The sequence below is a fragment of the Suricata suricatta genome, chromosome 3, assembly GCF_006229205.1.
Source record: "Suricata suricatta isolate VVHF042 chromosome 3, meerkat_22Aug2017_6uvM2_HiC, whole genome shotgun sequence".
NCBI lineage: Eukaryota > Metazoa > Chordata > Mammalia > Carnivora > Herpestidae > Suricata > Suricata suricatta.
The window spans coordinates 128,057,110-128,073,868 of record NC_043702.1 but is presented as its reverse complement, the minus strand read 5'-3'; the positions used below and the strand labels follow the sequence as shown (position 1 = coordinate 128,073,868).

General features: G+C 37.3%; 1 protein-coding gene across 5 annotated transcripts in view; it reads right to left on the bottom strand.

The window, feature by feature from the left end:
• Window positions 1-16,759, bottom strand: part of RASAL2 (RAS protein activator like 2) — a 353,784-nt gene that overhangs the window by 54,907 nt on the left and 282,118 nt on the right. For all 5 annotated transcript variants that reach the window (XM_029935134.1, XM_029935136.1, XM_029935137.1 and 2 more), the window contains exon 5: window positions 3,574-3,683. In XM_029935134.1, coding sequence (XP_029790994.1) covers window positions 3,574-3,683 — 110 coding nt within the window. The remainder of the gene's footprint in view (window positions 1-3,573; window positions 3,684-16,759) is intronic.

Genomic DNA, 16,759 nt, shown 5'->3' with positions numbered 1-16,759 from the left:
GATTTTTAAAAGATAAGAAACAGACCAGGGGAAAATTTTAGCAATATGCATAATAGTGGCTTATGATCCCTAGCAAAACAAAACAAAACAAAAGACAAAACAGTTCAGTAGAAAAATGGGCAAAGCAATAAATAAACAAGTCATAGAAGTGAAAAGATATTCTACCTATTAGACATTTGGCAAACATAAATTAAAACAAACAAAAAAATACAACCCCCTTCACCCACTTTGGTTTTGAGAGGCAGGCAGTATAGCATAAAGTTTAAGAATGTAAACTCTAGAGCCAGACTTCTTGGATTTGAAACAGTTTTGCCATTTTCTAAGCCTTGTGCAGTTTAGTAATTTCTCTGCCTCAGTTTCCTCATCTTCAAAATGAGGTCATTATAGTAACTACCTCATGGGGTGGCTGTGATAATCAAATTAGCTAGTTTATGTAAAATGCTTAGAACACTGTCTTGGCACATATAAATACCACGTAGGTGCTTATGATTGCTATTTATTCCATCATATTGATTCAATGTACAATGCTGTTTAAAAGATAAAAGTAATCCTAATCTGTTGGTGGAAATGGTAATTGCTATAGCTTTTTTGAAGGACAATCCGATTATTTGCATATACTCTACCTTGTAGTTCTACTTCAGAAATCTGACTCAATCACATAAGGACAAAAAAGATATATGTTCAAAGATGTCCATCACGTATCTATTTTGTGCCCCAAAGTGGGAAACAGTTAAAATATCCATCCACACAGAAGTAAAATATACGTTACAAAAAGACAGCTGTTAAAATAATGTAGATTTATACTACTGACATAAAAGTTGTCCACAATATTTATACTAAAAACTTAGTCACAAAGTAAGATGTATAATATGATCCCACCTCATATGAAAATAAGCAAAACATATATATGTGTATTTATGTTTTTTTTAAAGATTATTTGAGAGAGAGAGAAAGAGAGCACGAGCACACATGAGTGGGAGTCGGGCAGAAAGAGAAAGGAGAGAGAAAATCCCAAGCAGGCTCCACACTGTCTACACAGAGCCTGATGTGGGCTGGAACCCATGAATGGTGAGACCATGACCTGAATCGAAATCAAGAGTTGAATGCCCAACCGACTGAGTTACTCAGGTGCTCCATGTGTATGGATTTTTAAAGAGGTCTGAAAATATACAAACTGTTAATGAGATTATTTATATGGGGAGATGGGGAGGTGAAGGGAGACTTCGGCTTTTTGATCTGTACTTCTATATACTAAAACTCTTTAAAATAATGACATGTATTTTAGTGCACAATTTAAAAACTGAAAAAATGGTGGTTACTAGGTTTGCCTAGAGTTTCTATGCATTTGACATAAGAACAGAAATGCTCTGCTACTGAGATTTAGACACTGTATACCATTTGGGAAGAAGTGGCCTGACTTCGGCAATTGATGAACATAACCCAAGAAAACCAGGGTGTTTGAAAGAATCGTTGGTTACTTCTAGAAGGGTACTAATTCAAAGAGCTCAGTTGATTAATATCTAGTACCTCAGTTGTATTTATCTGCATCTTCAGATGATCTGAAGACAGAAAAGAGCCTTTTTTTTTTTTTAACAATAATACACCCATATTCTAGTGAGTATATTTCTATATGGGAAGAATAAAGTTTCTGAAAAATTTCTGTATAAGAAACTTCTATAATTCAAGTGGATTTGAAAAATATATTTGTGATACATGAACACTTTTTTATAATGCTGTATTTGCATCACAAAAACACTACTACTGACTGAAGCAGGACAGTGTGGCAGGCCCCATGGTGGATTTAGGTCATTGGAAAGGAAGCACACTAGCTATATCCTAGCAGGATCGGAGACCTTAGGAGAAGACAATCTCTTAGCAACTCAACCCAAGCATTCTTTTAGGCTACCTAAAGCAAAATGGAATGGGCGGGAACACTGTAAAATTAAGAAAGTGAAATTTAGGGCAGGTTTAAAAAATCAAGTGCGCCTATAAAAAAATCTCTTCTTGTCTCTCTTGTACACGCGTGATGCTGCAGAGACTTAGAAAGGGGCTATTGGATGGGGGTGTTTCAGAGGCCGCACAATATTGCTGTTCTTGAAAGCCAATATTCCAAAAAAAAATTGTGACTCCATTTTATTAAGATTTACTTAGAAAACGCTTTTAATTCTTAGAATGATGGAAGTTGTAAAATAATAGGAAGAAAAAGATAGGAAAAGCAAAAATCAGCCTTTTTTGTGACCACCTTAAAACAAAGAGGTGTGAAGGAGATAATTAACCATGCAATCACACGGCAAATTGGACAGACTTGCAAATTTCACAGAGTCCCTCTAAAGGGGTTTGGGGAAGAGAAGAGCTGATAAAGCAGTAGTCTCTCATCAAGTCAGTGTGGGGGACAAGTTACTTCATCTATAGAAAAGGAGAGTTTCTGCCTGGCAAATTTATAATCTGCCATTACAGAGACTGTAACCTATATATGTTTGTAATGTGGGTAACTGAAAATAATGGACCTAGTGAAAAGAAAAAATAAAACAGTGTAAATAAGAGTATCAAATACAAAGGCAGACATGCTCTACTACTTACTAGCTGTGGGACCTTGGGCAAGTTTCTTAATCTCTTTTGCCTTAGTTCCTCATCTATAAAATGAGGATAATACCAGTATCTAGGGTTATATTACATGAGAGACTACATTAAAAATGCTTGGCCCATAGTAGGCATTCCATAAATGTTGGTGATATGTCAGGATTCAGCAAGTACCATTTCCTAAATTTTGAACAATGTGTCCTGGCGCACATTCAATGATTTTAGAAGGTTGTTGGCCTTAGTGAGCTATGCATTGGAGGGTTACTCAAGCTGACAGTCATAATCAAAATCTTCCTTTTCATTCATGTCTTCTAGGTGTGGCTGCAAACCAAGACAACAGGTACCGTATGTTGTACCCAAAGAACAATGCAGCAGTGAACAGCATGGACTTGAGCCAAACTGCTCAAGTTCAAATACCATTTCTGCTTTTTACTGAGCTGTATGACCTTGGGCAAGATTACTTAATCTCTCTGTGCCTCAGATTCTTCATCTACAAACTGAAGATAAGAATATTTATCTTACAGGGTTACTATAAAGATTAAACAAGATAATGTGTATAAAGCATCTAGTTCAGTGCTGAGAACATGTTTGCTGCTGCACCATCATCATCCCTATTGTCCATCATTCTACAGAAGAAAGACACATCTCTAACCACTAGAATTTGATTCCGTAGAAACAGCATTTAAATTAGTTCTTAATTTCCAGCATTATAAGATTCTTAAAATGGCTGGGTATTTGAGTCAGTACTTTGTACCTTGTCTCAATATAAGCAAGACAACAAACAAACAAAAATCCCAGAAAAAAAAAAAAAGCAAACAAAACCCACAGGAAAAAAACAAGTGAATTTTAGTATTGGATCTTTACAATTGTCAATGATGTAAAGTTAGAGAAGGCTAAAAATGCCTTATCAAAACCCACTGGAAAACTGCTTTCCCCGTTTAAAAACAAAAAAACCAAACTGCTTTCCCTGTTTCAAGCAAGTTAACTTCCTACCTGTCATCTGTATTACGAAGGGATGGAAGCCGAAAGCTCGTGTTTCTGTCAAGCTTTGATTGGCTTTTGGTCCTCTTGATGGAGCCTTTCAGGCGCTTGCTGAAGAACCCCTAGAACGAAGAGGCAGAAAGTGATGGGAGAGAAAACCAAAACAGCATCTTGCTGCTTCCTTACTCTTCCGTACCACTTTAGAACAGGATACTAAAATTTTTATAACAGAGACCAAAAAAGTAATCCAGCTTTTAATTTTTTAATTTATAAATAATAGCTGCTTGAAACCACCTGGTAATGGGATAAAAATTTTTTTTTCTTCTAGGATAATTAAACTTTTTGATAGCATTAACTTCTCGTTTCTTGATTTCTATACCAGCTATGGTAGAGAAACATCTAATTTTGATAATAGATTTTTAAAAACACAACAAGGTAACATAGAAAATATATTCCTTTCTATGAGGCAATTGAATAAAAAAAGGCATCTGCTAATTAATTTCCTGGACTAAATTAAGAGAAAACAGGAAATGAGAACAGCATGTGCAAGGGCCCTGAGGTGAGAAGGTACTTAGTGCATTAAAGAAAATTTAAAGAATATACTGATAGTTAGAAGAGAAGAAGCTTTATTCGAAGAGCTGCCAAAAAAACCCAAACCAAAATTTAAAAAAGAGTTATGTAATAAGCACAGGGTAATGTGTTTGAGGTCTCAAAAGCTGTTAAAATTTGGTCTATATCACCTTGAATATGTTTTTTGTAAGCTTACATTTCAAATTTAGCTAAACTATATTAAAATAAAGTATCATTTATGAAACCACTGAAACATCTAGACTTCATTAGAACAAAGTACTTTAGAATTTTTGACCCCTGCTTGCCTTCTGCCACTTTCACCAAACTATTGAGAGCTCCTTGAATATTTTCCTCATGTTAGCACCTGCTAAACAATCAGCAGCCAATAAAAGTGTGTTGAATAATAGAACAAATGCACGTATGAAGGATGACAGTCACTATTTTCAAGCAACAATTCTATTGTTGGCAGATGAAAGGACATCTTATGTCTTGAGAAAAAAAGCTGTAATTCAAAGAAAAGTATGCTGATGCTGGGAAAATGGCTCTAATCACCTTGAGATGAATACTGTCCTGTAGAGGCTATGTGTGCAATAAACATTCCCATCAGGAAGAAAAAGAAATACGGGGTCAAGATCAGCACAGCAAATCTTTTATATTCTTTTAGTTATCACCAAAGCCCACTGTTTTGGCTGAAGACTATTAATCAAGATGCTCTGGGTTATGTTTCTCTAATACTCTCACAATCTAGGTAGCATGAAACATGTTACTTGTCTATCTATGAGCAGGTAAACTAACAGAGACGGGGGCGTGGCTCTATGCTGCCCTCACTCAGGGACTTAGGCTAAGGGAGGCTCCTTCTCTGTGTATCTGTAGCTGCTTCTGCAGGATAAAGGAAATGTGACAAATTAAAGCTTCATGTCACTTCCCGTCTCATTTCATCAGACAAAAATGTCACATGACCACACCTAATTTTTGCAGGAAAAGGATATACAATTGTACCATGTATCCAGAAAGAAAACTGAACTATTTGGTGAACAGTAATGTGGACTTACTACAGTGCTTACCCACACCAAGTATTTTGTAAACACGTAGGCGTTGTTCCTTCCATTAGAAAAAAATGGAAAACAAACTTATTTGAATCAGAAGTAAAACTATTTAGCTGACTGAAATAAAAACACCACTTAGATGATAATTCTTGTTATTCTTGTAGCCCAAAGAATAAGAGTAGAAATTTCTAGAAAATATCACATAGACACAATTTCCTAGGCAGTTTTTTAAAAAATTATTATTACAAGAGCATAGAGGCTGACTGGAAGGAAAAAGCAAGACAACAAAGCTTTTTAAAATTACTATATTTTTTTCTTTTTTAAGATTTTATTTTTAACTGATCTCTACACCCACCATGGGGCTTGAATCTACAACCCTAAGATCAAGAGTTGCATGCTGTACTGAGTCAGCTGGGCTCCCCTAAACTTCTTAGAGACGGGCATTTGTCTGGTCTCCTGTACAATCTTAGTGCTGTGGTTAGGGAAGGTCACTGTCTTTGTTCTCTAAGGCAAAGTCTTTATTTACTACATATTATGATTTAATCAAGGTGAGTCACCACATTGGCTCAGAAATGTAGTCAGCAAAATGGACCTAAGTTTATAAAATTCTATTAGGATTGTGTATGGTTAGTTCAAAAGCCACTGGCCTAGGTTGAGATTTGGCCCAAGGTCCTGCCCAAATACCATATATATTTCTAGCTAAGTAGTTAACTGAGATTATATACTAACAGATATCCACTCATACAGTACTTTACTTTCTGTGGAGCTTACTATAAAATACATTTTAATCCATTTATTTAATAAATATTTGTTTTATGTCTGTTTGTTGTAAAGCACTACACCAAGTATTGTAAGGGAATCAAAGATAAACTCTGTCCCTAAAGAGCTTATAGTTTAATATGGGATTTGGAAACTAAATATAAATATATATGACACAATTAAGAAGGTAAGTGTTCTCAATTTCTGGCATATTTAATCAATAAAATAGAAATTAACTATCATATTTCTTTGATTCTAGGACACCACTGATTATAAGTCACACTATTACCTTATGTACACTAAGAAAAAAGCTGCCACTTAAATTATAACACAATGCCTAATCTCTTAGAATTTTTATTTTGTGTTAAAAAGGTTTTTCAAAGACTTACTTAGGCAGGTTTTGTCATATACTGCACAGTGTATACATAAAAAGAACAAATGCAAAGTAAACTGGTAAAGGTTTTCCTGAAGCTTCTCGATTCTTCTGAACTACTTTTTGACTTGGAGTAGTAGTTGTTCACATTTTTCCACAGAATATTATCCTATAGTCCTTCAAGAATGTTGTTGGCAAATGGAGTATCTTAGAAGAGTAACTTACAGAGATGTTAAAATATGAAAAAAAATGCACATCTTAGAATTGATAATATGGTATGATTTTAGAGAGGTACATAGGAAACAATTTTAAGATTTCAGAGAAAGTAGAGTTTACATCATCTTAGAGAAATTAAGGAAAAGTTATGGAGGAAGTATAATATGCTAGGTCCTAACGAGTAGACAGGACTTGGGTTCAGTGGTGCTGAGGAGCAAGGGTAGTGCATGGAGCACAGCATGAGATCAGGCATGGAGATGAGAAGACAGTGGGAACCCCTTAGGTAGACTTAGCTGACTAGTATGTGATTAAGAGCAGTGAGAACTGAGGTTAGATAGGTGGTCTGTCCACTTACTAAGGCATAATGAATGCTGCCATTGGCCCTTAAGCTTTTGAGGGAAGGTGTAAAGCTATACCTATCTTAACATCTACCACAGTGTCTAAACTGTAGTAAATATCAATATGTATGTGAAATTTATGGCTGTTCTGGGAATACAGAGAAGGGAAATTTTAAGATAGCCCAGAGTGGTAACATTTCACAGAGGTAGTAGAGTCTACTACAATATTCTGTTTTAATCTCCTTGATATAACTGAAACCTGGCTTTCACCTGAGAATACTGTGTAGCTTACGCTATAAAGCGTGGTCTGGCATCAGTCTCTTCAGGCTTGTGGTCTTCCACATGTTCAGGGAGATCACAGAGTAGAACAGACGATGCCACTAAAAACTCACTATCTCTACGCTAGTCTTAGCTTCTCCTATGTCTCTGTCTTGGACCAAGTATGCAGTGAGCCAGCCTTGTAGTGACACCACGCCTCCTAGGAAACCTCAGAGTGTATGGCATGCCCACTTGTCCACCGCCCCTTCTGAGCAATTCCTTATGTACAGATAACTATCCTCTGCACCAAGCAATTCTTCGACCCTTACTACAGCTTACCAGACCAAGGATGGATAACTGACCGAAAGGTACCAAGGGGGGGCCTGGTAAGAGTTCTGTCTGTAGGATATGGTGTCACCTGGTAGCTACTAACTACCCTAGGCTGATTGCTGGCCATTCCTTGCTTCACACTTTGCCCTCCAGCAACCCTAAAAGCCTGTAATTCTCTACACTCACTATGCATCTCTGTTTCAGCTCATATCCCTCCCCTTTCTCTAGCTAAGTCATCTTTTCAAAGTCAGCTAAGGCATGAGATCTTCTAGCGGGTCTTTTCTTGACATGTACTGCCTTGCTCTAGAGGAAGTGGCCATTCTGTGCGCTTCAGAGCATTCCAGTTACATAGAGCTAGCCTTACACTTAGCACACAGCATGCCCACTTATGTGCCAACAGCCCTCCTTCTAAACTCTGAACTCCTCAGGGCAGGGAATAAACAATCTGTGCCTCCCCAGGGCAGGTCCAATACCAGGCATTTAGTAGGTGTTCAATAAATATCAACAGAACTGAAATAAAATGGGCCTGATATGAGCAAAAGCCATTGCGGAGTTTTTGATACAACTGCCACTGTTGAAAGAGCAGGCAACTCTGAATCAAAAACGGTGGCTTCATATTCTAGCTCTAATCTCTCCTACTGAATGATCTTGAATAAGCTGCAACTTCCAACTTTCAGATTTCTTACCTGTCAAATGAGGGGGAAAAATCCTCTTTCTAGGGCCATTCCAGAGAATAAGGTAACTGAATGGAAAAGCATTGTGAAAATAATGGAAAATGGGTACCTAGAAGTATTAACTTTACCTGAATCAAGGGTGAGAGACTACTGAATAGGCTGGGGGAATCATGGTTTTTCCTCTTAGAAACTACTACATCAAAGGAAGGGAAGGAAACTAGAAAGAAGTTCCACAAATGGCAGAGATATGGGCTATTCTGTTCAGCGACAGACACCAGTGCCTATAGGGATACTTGGTACATCATAAGTGTTCAATTAACAGTCTTTGACTTAATGAATTGACTGAAGGCTTCCTGGATATGAAGCACTGCTAGGTGCTTTCTAGTATTTCCAGTAGTTTAATCCATGCAACAACTCCACAAAATTGGTATTCAGCAGCTTGCTGTAGGTAACACAGGTTATGGATGAGGAGTCAGGATTTTAAAAAAATTTTTTTAATGTTTTATTTATTTTTGAGAGAGAGAGAGAGAGAGAAAGAAAGAGAGAGAGACAGAGTCAGAGACAGTTTGAACAGGGGAAGGGCAGAGAGAGAGGGAGACACCGAATGTGAAGCAGGCTCCAGGCTCTGAGCTGTCAGCACAGAGCCTGACGCAGGGCTCGAACCCACAAACCGCGAGATCATGACCTGAGCTAAAGCCGGACGCTCAACCGACTGAGCCACCCAGGCGCCCTGAGGAGTAAGGATTTAAACCCAGTATACTACTAACACATAAAAAGTTTCATTCATTCACATATTCATTGAGTGCTATTTATTGATCACATACTTGAGACACCTGAGCTCACACAGTGACACAGTGAACAAAACAAACAAAATTTTTTAAGCTTCAATATACTAGTGGAAGGAGACAGACAATAAACAAAAGAAGAGATTAGTAAAAGACAAGGGCTGTAGAAAAATAAAGCCATGTAAAGAGCTGGGAATATAAAGTAGTCATGATAGGCCTTACAGAGAAAGATTACACTGACTAAAGATTTGAAGGGGAAGAGTTAGCCTCAGATATCAGAAGGGAAAAGCATTCCAGGCAATAGGAATAGGCTGGGCAAAGGTTTTAAGCCAGAATATCTCCTGGTATGCTCCCCAAAGAGCCAAGAAGTCAGTGTGGCTGGAGGGGAGAAAGTGGAAAGGGAAGGGTTGTGGGAAATGAGGAAACAGAGGTAGCAGTGCTGGTTCCAGTTGTGAGACGGGTGGGCAAATCCTGCAGGCTGTTGTAAGGACTTTACTTTTTTTTTTTTTAATGTTTATTTATTTTTGAGAGAGAAAGAGTGTGAGTGGGGAAAGTGCAGAGAGAGAGGGAGAAAGAGGATCTAAAGCAGGCTCTGGCCTAAGAGCAGAGAGCCTGATGTGGGGCTCGAACTCATGAACCGTGGGCTCACGTCCTGAGCTGCTGTCAGACATTCAGCCACCCAGCATCCAGGACCTTACCTTTTACTCTGATTTCTAAGGAAAGCAACAATGAGAGATAAGACTCTTCAAATCAGTCACAAATAAGTAAGCATTTGTTTTTCTGAGAGAAATAACTTTACCTATGAAAACATACACATGTACTGACTTAATTTGGTTTTGAGCAAGAATGTGTGTTATGTAAACAGTTCATTTTCTTCACCAACAGTACATCGCCTGCCTGGACCTGGTCTACAGAGAAGGTGTCTGACTTCTCCCAGGTCAAACGGCTGCCAAGCAGCAGAGTACAATTTCAGGCCCAGGCAGCCTGACTCTGGAACCCTTGCTTCTTAACCTCTGATTAAAACTGATCCTCCACATTCTTAGTTCTCTTCAAATACTCTGGGCACCATGATATAATGCATTTACAATGCACATTCTCCGTGGGTGCTATATTTAACTTCTACACATATCTTATTATAGCACTATATACCACAAAAAGGAAGAAATGCACTATGACACTTCAAAAATATGAGGGAAAAAAAGAAAACAAACCCCCCACGAGTGTGACATTTGATTTAGAAAAATCTGTACCTAGGGCTCCTATTTATATAAGTAAACTGAAGTGAAATTGAAACTCGATTGAAATTAGTTTTATATATAACTGATTCTCAGGTGAATGTGAAGAGCACATGATGCTCCTCCTACAAGCTTACTGTAAAATCCAACAGCGTAAGTGGGAACAAAGGAAAAGACTACAAATAAACTGATTTAATACTCCTGATGCCAACCTAATCTGAAAACACACTAACAAAATCCTCAAAACAAATCCTACCTGTCCAATCATCCTCTGAAACACCGTTGCTACCAGCTACAATTCTGAAAAGTAGTAAAAGCTTACCATTTAAACAACTACATTGTCAGATAGCAACTGATACAACTACAAAGATATATTTTAATTAGCTGGTACTCACTCTTTTCTGCCAAAATAAGGCTTAAACTTAGCAACTGCCCAGTGAAAGGAAAAGCCAAATGTTGCTTTTCTCTGGAGCGTGGTGTCAGGAGAATGATAAAAGGTGTTTTTTCCCTACAAACTGGAGTAACCCCCGAAGACTGAACTTGGCTATCAGGGCCTGACTGTAACTGAAATAAAGTTGCTGCTACGCAACCGCTCTCAGAAGCCTCTGTGACGGTAACCGGAGCCGCTGACTTGCCAGCATCCTTGGGCTGCGCCGTTCCCTGAAGACGTGGAGAAGTGGAGGCAGAGAAACATGTCATCACCTTCCCCACAAAAACACAGTGATGTGCAACAGAAGCCTGCTTTCATCCTGTGTGAGACTTTTTCTTATCATTGGCCACACAAGGGATTAAGGAAATCTAGGCGACTTAAGCACTTTTAATAGCAGTTCCTTAAAATATTACATGACTCACAGTAAGAAAATGCCACCTTGTCAACTAGAAAGGACCCAGGTGAGAACTGTTCTCATTTTGGCTCTTAAAGTTTTCGTTTAATTAGTAAATTCATTTCTGTATATTTGTGTGTTTTAGCAGTTCATGGTATTATGAATTGCAAAGACCTGGCAAGGGCTATGTCCTATATAAATTATTCCCTTCCTTCCTCTTTTAATATAATTTAGGAACTTACAACATTCAGAAAATGTTCACTAGAATCCATTGTAGACAATTCACAAGGAGAAAGGAAAAGGCAGGGTAACTGAAAATGTTAAACTCCACTTTCCAGTCATCATATTTTACTTCCTTAGTTTATCTTTCAGTTATTGGAAGTCCAAGGAGGAAGGGAAACTCTAGGTAACAAGAGTAACAACAAAACAACAAACAGATGCAAAGTGCTTTGTAATTAACAAGCAGTTTCAGTGTGGGTAGTTCCCCCCCTAGCAGGGATTTTTGTTTGTTTTCCAAATTAAAGCATAAAACAGAAAAAGAAAAGGTCCTATAAAAAATTACAATTGTTTTTCTAGAGCTGATGATAAATCAGAATTTCTGGACGTGGGGCATGGTGATCTACATTTTTGACAAGCATCCAATGATTCTCTTTTATTAAACAAAGTAAAACATTTATTATGACACTTAAAAAAATTTAAAAAACACAAAAGCACATACATTACACAAACACCCATTAATCAGATCTAACCCACAGTAACATACTGATATATTACTAGATTACATCAAAGTATAAAAGTAAAATGTGTATATTATATAACATGTTTTTAAAATTATTGTAATATAACATATTGATATATTAATATTTGTTGGGGGGGGCAAACACCTTTTCTATCCCTAATACCATTCTTTGTCTTAAGAGATTCATTTTCATATGATAAAACACTGTTATGTCAGATTTCTTTTGATTATTACCTTCCTACTAACTTTTTCAAACTTTTTACTTTCAACTTTTATATGTTTTAAATGTATCTTTTTAAAAACAACTTTAGGTTTCTTGAGGTATAATTTATGAAAGGATAACTCACTCTACTTGGGTGTATAACATGAGGAGCTGTGACAAGTGTGCACTACTACTACCTAGATACAGACCTCTGCCACTGGAAACATTTCTTCATGCCGCTTTACAGTCAATCCCTTCCTCCCACCTCAGCCCCTACAGAGCCCTAGTCTGATTTGTCCCTACAGCTTTATCTTTTCCATAATATTCTATCAATGGAATTCTGCAGTATGGAGTCTTCTTTCACTTAGTATACTGTTTTGGGGATTTATCCACATTACTGCATGTAGTCCATTCCTTTTTATTCCACATATGGATATACAAAAATGCTTATCCATTTGCCAACTGATAGGCATTTGGGTTGTTTCCAGGCTGGGTCTATTAAGAATAAATCTGCTACAAAATGTGTGAACAAGTCTTTACATGGACATATGGTTTGGGAACCATGGAGTTAAAAGCCTGGTTGGAAATTCACAAATAAACAGCATGAAGAAATGAAAACTTTTTAAAAGGATAAGATGTGAAGTGGAGTGGTGGAGGGAACTTGAGAAAGGAAGGAATCCCTGATGTTTTCCCTTTCTAACTAAAATCATTTTAGATTGACAGAAAACTTGGAAAAATAGTACAGAGTTTTCTCTTACTCAGCTTCCCCTAATGTTAACATCTTACCTAACCATAGTAAAATTATGAAAACTAGGAAATGAACATAGGGTAGCATGCTGACAAATTACAGACCTAATTCTAATTTCACCAGTCTTTCCACTGTATTCACTTTCTGTTGCCACTATAACAAATGATCACAGCATGGTGGCTTCAACAGTACAAATCTATTATCTTAGAGCTGTGTAGGTCAGAAGTCCAACATGGGTCTCACTTGGCTAGAGTCAAGGTGTCTGCAGGGCTGCACTCCTTTCTCCAGAGAATCTGTTTCTGGCCTCGCCCAGCCTCAACATTTCTTCAAACCACACTCCTTGGTTTACGGTTCCCTTCCTCCATCTTCAAGGCCAGCAATGTTGCATTTTTTGGAAAGGCCTTGAGATTAGATTGAACCCACCAGGTACTTTTCTCACCTCAAGGTCTTTAGCCTTAATCACATCTCAAAAGTCTCTTTTGCCATGTAAAATAACATATTCGCAGATTCTGTACAGTAGCATGTAGACATTTTGGGGGCCTTTTTTCTACCTTCCTTCCACATGTAGTTTATATAATTACTTTCTTATAAGTAGGCATTTAGGTTGTTCCCAATATTTTGCAATTATAAAAAATGCTGCCAACAATACCTTGTGCATATGCATTTTTATGCTAATGGAGGTATATCTTTAGGGTAGACTGCTAAAAGTGGGGCTACTGGGTCAAAGGGTGAGCCCATGGGGAGCTTTGCCAAAATCCCCTTCAGTGATGGAATCCTGTCACTAATGTATGAGTATCTGTTTCCCATGATCGCACCAACTAACTCTGATGTCATTCTGTATGGTTTTTGCTAGCCTAAAGGTGAAATAGCATCAAAATATGGTTCTAACTTGCATCTCTCTTATTCTAAGTGAGTTTGAACATTCTTTCAATATGTTTAGGACAATTTTTATAGTGCTTGACAATCATCTGTTCATACTTTTGTTTTTCTTCTATTGAGTTTTTGGTCATTTGTCCCTCAACTTTTAATAGTCCTTTATATGTTGTTAATATATTCTGTCAGTCAGATGGTTGTCTTTTAAATTTCTTATGATGTTTTTTGCCACACAATTTAAAAAAAACAATTTTTGCCTCTGGCTTTTCAGTAACCATTAAAGACAGTTTTTTCCTATACTAGGTTAAAGAAGAATTTATCAAGGTCTCCTATCACTTGTATTTATTTATTTAATTTTACACTTAGATCCCTAATCCATTTGGAGTTCATGCTTATGTGAGGTGTGAAATACGCATCTAATTTATCTTCTTTTCCAAATGGCCACTCAGTCGTCCCTACACTATTTATTTCAAGTGCCAACTTCTCAGGAAACCATTTCTGATTTATCTAATGGGAATTAGTCCCTCACCTCTGATTATCTAAGCTCTTTTATTTATATGACTGTTTCCCTCTGTCTTGACCAATAATTAGTTCTATTCCTATGTTATATCCCCAACTGAGTCCTAACTCCTGAAAGCAAACATTATTGAGCTTATCTTTGTATTTCTTCAATGCTTAGCATACAGTGAGTTACTTAATATATACTTGCAGAATGCTAATGATTAACCTGAATTATTAAGAAAAGTTCAATACACTTAAGAAGGTAGGGAAAATACCTAATGCATTCAAGGGAAAAAAAAAACCTCCTCAAAATTACTAAAATTAAACTAAGTCTGTGTTTCAAGAGGAAAGGTTCTGCATCTGGAATATTCACTTCTGGAGAACACCTCAGCTCCTGCTAATGAGATCTATGTTGATTTTCTTATGACTGGCAGAGACTGCTGATCTTAAGTTCAGAGTATGCATATAAGAAAAACGGCTTTAAGGAATAAAATAATGAGAAATGATGGGTCAAAACTAAGAAAGAGAACACTTCCCCAAAGTGAGGTCTATTAGTCTATTGGACAGTCTCCCAGAGGTTATCATGGAAGCCCGAAAAAGCATCAGATAATAGAATGTGAGAGATACTTTTTCATTGTCAGGGGAGATGGACTAGATGAATTTAATTGAAGTTTTCTATCTCTCATTTCTCGGACTCTAAGAATAAAAGTATCGCAGATTGGGGGAGGGGGGGCTTTGGAGCCTAGGAGTCATTTAAAAAAATAAAATTCTTACTGCCTCTGGTGAAACAAAATGCACCTACAACCCATATTATGGAAATGGTGGTAAGCAAAAGATACAAGTAAAACAATATAATTATTCTTTACTAATGTCATTCAGGATGGCTTTTAAAAATATATAAAACAAAATGGAGGGAGGGAAGGAGAAATACATCATGGAAAGGATTTTATTAGGCATATTTATATAACTTCTAGAGGCTATTTCCTAACTGTACTGCTTCTAATGCTGCAAATATTTTTTTCTGTTATAAATTAAGGCCCCAGGGGCACCTGGGTGGCTCAGTTGGATGGGCTTCTGACTTTGGCTCAGGTCATGATCTCATGTTCATGGGTTTCAGCCCCATGTTGGGCTCTGTGCTGACAGCTCAGAGCCTGGAGCCTGCTTCCAATTCTGTGTCTCTGTCACTGCCCCTCCCCCTCTCATGCTCTGTCTCTCTGTATCAAAAATAAATAAAAATAAAACATTAAAAAAATTTATAAATTAAGGCCCCAAACATTAACATATTGATCCTTAGTATATAGTAGCTTTTATCCTGACAATCTTCAAAGATCTTTAAATATCTGTATAGTATTTCATTATCATCAAAAAGGCATCAGAGGCCTTAGAGTGGGTGAAAGGATTTGCTCTGGGTCACACAAATGAGACACTAACTGAACTTACATTAAAGATATGTAGCTCGTATCATTCCTTTGCCTGTTTTAGGTACAAGCTCCTAAATGCTAATATGAAATGCTTGTACTAATGCCCTGGCAGAGTCACACATGCAGGGGACACTCCCAGAGGAGTGCAGGGCCTTTTTCAACTGCAGGCATCTGAGTTTAATGGATGAGAGCCCCTGAGTGACAGTGGTCTCAGTGACTGCATGAGATACGAGCCCAGGTAGCTAAGGACAAGACCACTGGGTTTTGACTTCACTTCTCCCAGAGCTATTGTCTGTTTTTCATCTAACTTTTAGAGTCGAGAGCAGACCACATTCCTATATATACAACTATTCCTTGAGTAAGAAGCCAGCCAAGAGAGTCCCCATGTTACTCTATCATTAATCTCACAAGCCTTCCATCGGAAGAAAAGTATTTCCTTCCACTCACTACATTCTTCCCTTAATTCTACTTTACTTAACAGATTAATGTAGACCCTTAAAAAAAGTACACAACGTTGATTAATATTATACCATCAATAATGAAGATGCCACAGCGTAAGAGGTTAATGTCCTTGCAATGGGCTTTATCTTGGGTAATCATGAATGTCACCTATATATTAAGTGAGATTTCATAAACAGGTTAGGAAAAAGAACAGGCTAGTGCTGAAATGATGATTAACAAGATACAGTCCTGATCTTCTCAAAGAGTGGTTTCTATATTGCCTTGACTATGTATCAAATGAATAAAATATTTTTGGTATTCCCAAAATTGTTTACTTACAAAATACAAGAATGTCCTAATGTATGATTATAAAACATTCAATAACATAAAAATTTAAGGAGTGGAATTTTAAAAATTAAATATTTATTATTTCCCTTTTGCAACTCAGACATATCATATTAAGTCCCCTATGAGAAATATATATCCTATTCTGGAGACCACCATCCAGAATATCACAGACCAGGGGAGGCAATCATGCCAATAATGACCCTTCAATATAACAGTATCAGTACTATAAATAAATGCACACGTCTATGGAAGAACAGAGAAAGTCAAGGTTAATGTGGCCTAGAAGAGGCAGTGACACACTGGAACTGAATTTTAAAGGATGAGAATACTTTTAGGAAACACAGAAGCTGGCCTTTCTAGGCAGAAGTGTGCAAAGATACCTGAGAAAGCTTATTTGGGGAACTCTTAAGTGTGGTTAAAAAAAAAAAAAGAAAGGAAAGAAAGGAAAGAAAGGAAGGAAGGAAGGAAGGAAGGAAGGAAGGAAGGAAGGAAGGAAGGAAGAAAGAAAGAAAATGGA